The sequence below is a fragment of the Pundamilia nyererei genome, unplaced genomic scaffold (genome assembly GCF_000239375.1).
Source record: "Pundamilia nyererei isolate P.nyererei 1_Seehausen unplaced genomic scaffold, PunNye1.0 scaffold00024, whole genome shotgun sequence".
Taxonomy (NCBI): Eukaryota; Metazoa; Chordata; class Actinopteri; order Cichliformes; family Cichlidae; genus Pundamilia; species Pundamilia nyererei.
In genome coordinates, this window is record NW_005187425.1 from 2,907,031 (window position 1) to 2,914,972 (window position 7,942).

General features: G+C 38.4%; 1 protein-coding gene across 1 annotated transcript in view; it reads left to right on the forward strand.

Moving 5' to 3' along the window:
* bicc1a (BicC family RNA binding protein 1a) overlaps positions 1-1,048 on the forward strand; it is a 55,172-nt gene extending 54,124 nt beyond the window's left edge. The window contains exon 21 of the mRNA XM_005727393.1: positions 28-1,048. Within this exon, the coding sequence (XP_005727450.1) occupies positions 28-155 (128 nt within the window). The 3' untranslated portion in view covers positions 156-1,048. The remainder of the gene's footprint in view (positions 1-27) is intronic.
* The last annotated feature ends 6,894 nt before the right edge of the window (positions 1,049-7,942 follow it).

Below are 7,942 nucleotides of genomic sequence, written 5' to 3' on the forward strand. Positions count from 1 at the left end.
TTTTTTTTTTTTTTTTCCTGCCCACAGAACTAAACAAGAACCGGAGGAAACTATTTGAGCCACCCATCAGGTCCTCCTTCCTGGAAGGGGGGGCAAGCGGCCGCCTCTCCCGCCAGTTTCACGCTGAGATGGCCAGCGTCAGTGGGCGATGGTAGGCGCCTCCAGAGCTCCAGTCATCGGAGAACCGTCCATAAAGAAGACCAGAGTCCAGCATCTTAGAGTGGCGTCTAGGTTTCAGTGGTTGTTTACCCTTTTTCAGCTTCAGCTGAATTGAGACTGTTCGCAAAGTTGCATTGCCATATAGCGCATTTATGAATACTTTTTTTTTAAAAGCCATAGTTTTACCTGAAGTGCCAACAACAACAAAAAAGGGGATTTCTCAGATACATGAAGTTCAGTGTTATTGCCTTATAAATCCACTAGTCTCTTGTTGAGCATTTATATATGAAGGGTGTGGTTTTGGTTCTGTCCAGTATTTCTGTCCACTTTTTGTTCAAGGGAACAGGCAGAATGATTAGTACATCATTTTACACATTGGTACTACCTGCATTTGTATTATGCTCTTGTATCAGTGACATGCACTTTAATAATACTAGATTTTTGCCTGTGAGAGCCTTATTCCTTAGATTGAAATGAAACTATGCATTTTTTTATTGACTTAAAGCACAGATGCATTTTCTACCAAGCCAAAAGTAAGCACTTAACCAGTGACATTAGCACAGCACCAAATGAAGTAATAATAGGTCAGTGCACCTAAGCGGTGACTTGATCAACTTTAACACATAACCAAAGTAAATCTCATTGTGACCTTTGACTCCTTCAGTGTTTCGATTGGTGGACATTCCTCCGAGATCAGTGTTTGTGTTGAGCATCAGTTTCTCTTTCTAGACGAGACAAAAATAAGTATTTTGTATTCATTTTGCATTATGATTTTATTTTTTAGTTTTTATTACCATCTTAGGCAAATGAGTGGAATGTTTATTGGTAATCGGTTTACATATGTATTTTTTTATATTTTCATGAATGAGTGTCTATGATTATTTTGTTTTGTTTTTTGTAATTAGTTTGCTTGTAAGTTTTAGTTTTATTTCCTGCCCTTTAGTCTCTGGAGCCATAACATGGCTGTGCCATTAGACAGCAGCAGAGATGTGAGACAGTTAGGCAAAGCTTTGTAGGCCTCTTTGATTGTGTCAACAGGCAATTTTCTGTGGTTTTTCTTCTGTGTTTATAGTACTTGGTCTTTTGTTTTATCTTTTTTGCCAGTCATGGCCTCTCTGTGGCCCCTTCCATGTGCCTTAAATCTCCCAATCTGGTCTACTGTGTATCTGAAACTTTTTTTTATCTTTCTGTTAGCTTAGAGTTTCAGCTAGAGCAAGGAGAGGAGGCCTGTTAACAGAACAAGGCCTTGCCTTTAATAGTGAAACGTGCCAATATCCATAACTCGTTTTTTTCCAGCAGGAAGAAATTTCGTTAAGAACACTAATATTTTGTTCTGACCTTACTTTCCAGATAGGAAGTGCCATCACACAAAGAACCAGTTTTCCCACAGCCAACATGGTCTCATATTAATAGTTCTGCGAGACACAAATAGAGAACTAAGGTCACCAGAAGTACTGCGAGATCTAAGATGAAAACAAATAAAAATCTGGTATTTTCTACTATCAGTCATGTAATCTAATATCCCCAAAACCTGGTTAAGCAGTGTTTAAAAAAGTAACAGAATTATGCATGCAGCGGCAGTGTTTATCACCAGAGCTTGTGTTTGCTCTGTAGCCCTGGATTATGTTCAGTCATGTGTTTTTTGAAAAGGAAAACATCCTTTTTTCCAGCAGTTCATTAACTTTGGATAACTCAAATGTTTTTTTGTGTAATGTTCTTAAAATATGTCTGAGCATTTAAACTACAAGAACATCCATCTTCCAATGATGAGAGCGTTTTTCAAGTGCAATTCAAAGCCTCTTTGTGAAGTCATTGTTCCTTTTTGTTTATATTTGCAGTACAGTAGGTTTAAAAGCTAAGACTGAGTAATATTCTTAGTTTAAATGAACAAGACCTGTATAAACTCTTAAAGTATGTACAAGACACTTCTGAAAAATTATCACTGCAAGTGCGTAAACGTTTATCTCAGCAGATTTAATTATGACAGACAGCAGCAGCAATCCTCGTATCGTTTCAAAGTAGTTGATCATTTATCACTTTTTTGTTTTCATTTACAGCGATTTAAAACCCTCATTTTTAACCACTTTTCCGTCCTATCTCGCATCCTATCCTATCTGACTTGAGCCATTCTCAATGTGGTTGTCAAGTTAGTAACACTACACTAAGTGATATTCTGACATGGTTGCTTATGCAAACCAGGTAAATTCTTGTTTTTGTTTTGTTTTTTATTGTTTTTTTTGAAGTCTTAAAGAAGATGAAGAAGGCTAAAGCTTAATGTAGAAAGGGATTCTTTATTCTACAAGGAAACCCGGAGCTGCTTTTGCTCCACATGGTACTACATTTAAAAAGAAAATGGATAAATAATGTTGAGCACTGATTCTCCCAGTGCTGTGACTCGTGTTCCTGCCTAGCAGACATTTGTTTTCATCCTTCACTTTTTTTTGGATGTGTTTGCTCGGAGGGCAATAGAGGTTCTTGTCTCATCAAGTGAATGTTTCAAATTTATATATATTGCCTTGATGATGCATGTTATTGCAGCTTGATCACAGATCAGTAAAGGGACTCACCAAGTCAAAAGGTTTACTGCTAGCTTGCCTAGTCTTTGCCCTTGATTGAATAGTTTCACAATTATGTCTTTGATTTGTTGTATTAGTCATATTAATATTCCCAAAGGGATTTATTTGAAGGAATCTTTGTACTGCAATCAAATGGTACATTTATAATGTAAATGTAAACCACTAAGGAAATGATGTATAACATAACTTTTGTACAACTTTTCATTTTTACAGTCATTGTTTTTGCGTGAGAAACGTACAATTCTGCACCATATTCCTAAGATGGATTCGTGCATAAACATTGCCATGTGGTCAACGCTCTGTTCACTGTGGCATCTGTTGATGCTGTTGTTATTCTAACTGTATTGTAGTACAGATATAAACTTTTCAGAGAATCTGTCAAGCAGGCAAAAAAATGTTTGTTCGAACATTCAAATGATATTATGAAGGTAATAAATGTATGCAAACAAAAGCGCCTTTTGGTTTTGTTTCCCACATAACACAGAAATGTCGAGTTTTGAAACTTTCTCAAGTCTGAAGCTACCAGGCTGTCCAGGCGCACAGTATCAGTGCAGTATTTCTAGAAAAGGGCTGTTAAACGTGCAGCCCGAGGGCCAGAATCGACCTTGCAAAGACTCCAATCCAGCACACTGGAAGGCTTTGGGGAAAGAATTTGACTTTTAACTGTATTTTGATAAATTGTAACACTTTTCCTGCTGATGGAGAGTTCCTTGCAGCCATTCATACTAAACCAAAGTAATTAACTAATAGATAAACAAATTACAGAAAGATTCCTGTTTTTGTTTTGTTTTTTTTAAATCAACTATAGACATTTGAGTTTTAAAAAAAATCTGTAAATTTAAAAAAAGACATTTAATAAAAATGGGACAGTCTGGACAGTGAGCTACCAGAACCTTTTTCTGTATTTTACACAGTCATGTAGAAAACCTGAGATAAAGAAACTGCATGTAGAAAATGTAGAAAACCTTTATCTTTCTTCCTTATAAGGAAAGATAAAGAAATTGCACTTCTTTATCTTGTATTAAGAGATTTATGTTGACAAAAATGAATTTTACTCATCCGCCTTGGATACATAGTTTATTTGTAATTTTGACCAGCAGAAGTTAGTTAAAATAAGGCTAAAAAAAGTTTTAAAAGAGTTAGGCCTGGTTTAGGTGACGCTGAACCCTCAGTTAGGTTATGCTGCATTAGTCTAGGCCCATTGGGGCTTCCCATCGTGCATCAAGTCTTTCTTTGATCAGCTCTTTTCACTCTGTTTATCCACCACTTTGCATTACATCATTAGTTATTCTCTGGCTCTCTTCCACACAGTCTCCCAATCCTCACACCCAGCATGACAGATGGCTGCCCTTCCCTGAGCCTGGTTCTGCTCAAGTTATTTTTCCTGTTAAAAGGGAGTTTTTCCTTCACACTGTCACCAAGTGCTTTCACTGAAGTGACTGTTGTTGTGATTTGGAGCTATATAAATTGAATTGAAGGTAATCCTTCTGCACTATTCTGCAATCACTTGGTGTGTCTGTTTAAAGACACATTCAAAAACACATTTGCATACTGCAGTTTGAGGGTAATGTGCTTACATGATGTCTAACCTGCACAGCATCTGCTTAATCCAACAAAATGAATCTATAACCAATGAGGATTTGCAGTACAAGACACACTTGAGAAGAAATTTAAAGTTGTCTTCTCTCCTTATAAACAGGCTACTGTAGTATGGGGACAGAATTTATTTTCTTTGTTTTGCATGAAAGTACTGCAAATAATACATTTCTGCACGACTAACTGCCAGAAAACTGTTCACATCCGTGAAATAAAATATGGGTTTTTGTGAGATCTCGGTCACAAATTCAGCAGTGATGATGCTTCTTGGTTAATATGAGAAGATTAGAAAAACTGTTTTTGCTTTGCAGAGGGAAAACCTCAAGGGGGCAGTATTGTCACTGAAAATGACATTTCCCAAGTAAAGCGTGGAAAATGGTTACTCAGCAACAGATTATAAAATGTAAAGAAATGATAAAAATAGCATTTTATTCGTGAGAGACTCTTTGCAGCACAGCACATTGTCATTCGCCACCTCTAATACATATCATAGCTGTAATTTTGAAGTTAGTTTGGGAAATGTTCAAACTTGAAAGAAAATGATGCGTTTGCCTGTGGCTGTTTGCATATTCCCAAAGTGCTGTATTTTACCTGACATATGGAAAGTGATTCGGTTTTCAGTCGTTTTTATTTTATTGCTCCAAAAAAAACCCATCTCCAGGCCTCTCTTCTGATTATGGCAGCAAATTAATGTTCAGCTGTCTGCCACATAGACAGAGGGAGTCACTCATCCATCTCAAATGAGCCCTTTAACAGGTGGTGCCACTGAACTATGGTCTGTAAAGCACCTGTGGTTTCTATTACATCACAATATTGAATGGGATGTAAATACTGGTATGTACAAGTGAGAAACTCACGGGGTAATGTGTAGGAAGGATGTTATGAAAACATTCCTTTTGCTGTCTGCTGCCAATTGCTGACATGACAAACGGATCACACCTATAATTAAATCTAGGTCTTATCTAAGAAAATGGTCCCATCATGAAGAGAATGTATCTGGATTCGGCAGAAACAAATTCACCTACATTTAATCTCATAAAGGATATTAGAGCTCTAGAGAAAAGCTATTAGTTGCAAAATTTCAGAGTCTTTTCAATTGCACTATGGGTAGTTGTGTGTGCAGCACAGTCGGCAATCATTCCCTTTGCCCAGCATGGCTAATTTCAATTTCATGTGCTATTGTGAGAGACAGGGTGAGAGAGGGACAGCTAAATTGCAGAGAAAGAATTTGGGTTTTTTTTGTTATCACTAACCAACCCTGCATTTATTCAGCATCCTGGCAGCATCCCCGTCAAAAGACCAACAGAGTCCACAGCTTCACATATTGTTCTCATGGGCAGCTTGCCTCTGCAGGAAAGGTGTAAATTAGAGTAGCTGTGACTCGGTTGCTACCTCACCATACCTGGCTCTTATCCAGTGGACATTATGCTCACGGTGCCTGATAAGTCTAGCTCTTTTTCTGTGAGCTCATTCTCCATCATATAAAGTGACCCGTATGTCAGAGCATCTGCATCACCAATGTTGAAAACGGTCACAAGAACATTTCTTTCTACTTTGCTTTAAGAAGCCAGACTAAATTGTAATTTTTGAAGTGGTCTTGAGCAACAGGTCTCCAGGATTTTTGAAGGTCTGTCAAAGTTTTCCTGTTTTTCACCAATTTAAAAAATCTATTTTTGAACATTTTAAGTTTTTAGTATTTTGTTGTAAAGCATTTTGTGATATTAGTCTTGAAAGGTCCTATACAAATATCATTTCTGTTATGTTTTTTTAGTTTGGTTCACTTAAAGGTTGTAAACTGTCATTCCTGGAAAGCATTGATAACAAAGCACAACCAACCCACTTGGCAGCACCTCAGTAAACAACACATTTATGCTCATTTGTTTACGCTTTATTCCATACAAACGGAAATAAAAAGACAACTAACAATCTGAAACATTGGCATAATAATGTGAAAGTCAAAAAACAATCATGCCTTGAAATATGGGCATAGTTGGTTAAATTAACAAAATAAGACGCCCTCTACAGGAAAAGGCAGAGCAGGTTGTACCTGCTGCGGAGACTCAGGTCATTTGGGGTGGAGGGCCCACTCCTGAAGACCTTCTATGACTCTGTGGTGGCTTCTGCTATCTTTTATGGTGTGGTCTGCTGGGGCGGCAGCATCTCTGCTGGGGACAGGAAGAGACTGAACAGGGTGATCCGAAGGGCCAGCTCTGTTCTAGGATGCCCTCTGGACCCAGTGGAGGTGGTGAGTGACAGGAGAATGGCGGCTAAGCTGTCATCCCTGTTGGACAACGTCTCCCACCCCATGCAGCAGACTGTGACAGCACTGAGCAGCTCCTTCAGTGGGAGACTGCGGCACCCACGGTGTGGGACGGAGAGATTTCGCAGGTCTTTCCTCCCCACTGCTGTCAGACTCCACAACAAAGACTTTAACTGAACAAACACACACATCCACACATGTGCAATAACACTAAGTGCAATAATCTTTTCTGGCATCGTTGTATTTTTACTCAGTTGTATATAGCATTCGTATTCTATTTTTATCTTATTGTATATTTTTATTCTATTTTATTCTACTGTATATAGTATTTTATTTTATTCTATTCTGTACAGCTGTGTACTGTATTTATTCTTATTGTATTCTAATTTTTGCGTCATAACTTTTGCACTGTCCACTTCCTGCTGTGACAAAACAAATTTCCCACGTGTGGGACTAATAAAGGTTATCTTATCTTATCTTATCTTAATATGACTGCATTTGTGAGCATTATAGACGATGATAGGTGGGTTTTTCTTTCTTCAGTCAGAGGGAGGAAAGCTGCTCCTCCCTGTTTCCAGTCTTTGTGTTAAGCTATAGTTAATGAGCCTCTAGCTCTGCAGCTATACATGTTTATCCTCCTCATGCGAAGCTCTCCAGCAAAACAAATAAGCTTATTTTCCTTCATGCTTATCCTGCATTGCACACCCAATTAATTCATTTTATTAATAACATTTGGACCCGGCTTTTAATTGGTCTCCCCTGATTTCATTGTGGCCTTTCGGCGTATAAATGAACTTCATTTGAATTTCATATAATCTTAGATAAAGTGGAATTGAACTGGGCCCCCAGAGAAAACACATAAGCACAGATCCATTATCAATCAAGCTGCAGCTACACCGAGGCCAGACTTCACACTGTAAATCAATGACATGCTTCATTTGCTGCCGTGAAACGCCAGATAAATGTCTTTGTGGTATGATGTGACACACACACACACACACACACACACACACACAGTGGTGACTTGGTATTGTTTTCTGCAAATGTAAAATGGTCTGCCCATGCACTCCATATTCTGCCTCTTAACTGACCTCTGAGACTGTGTGTATGCAGCTGTGTAAGAGATGCCGAAAGATGCAGAGGCATTAAATATAATTATAGAGACGTCTGCATATGGGTCGCTCCGCCTTCTTTATCACTTCAAAATCTTCACACCTATTTGATCTGTTTTCTCACTGCACCTTTCTCCCTGCTATTTCTCCATCTGCCACTGTGTGTTCACTTGGCCTCTAAACACAGCAGAGGGAGCAAATGAGAGTGGACTGCCAATACAGTGTACACTATGGCCTAT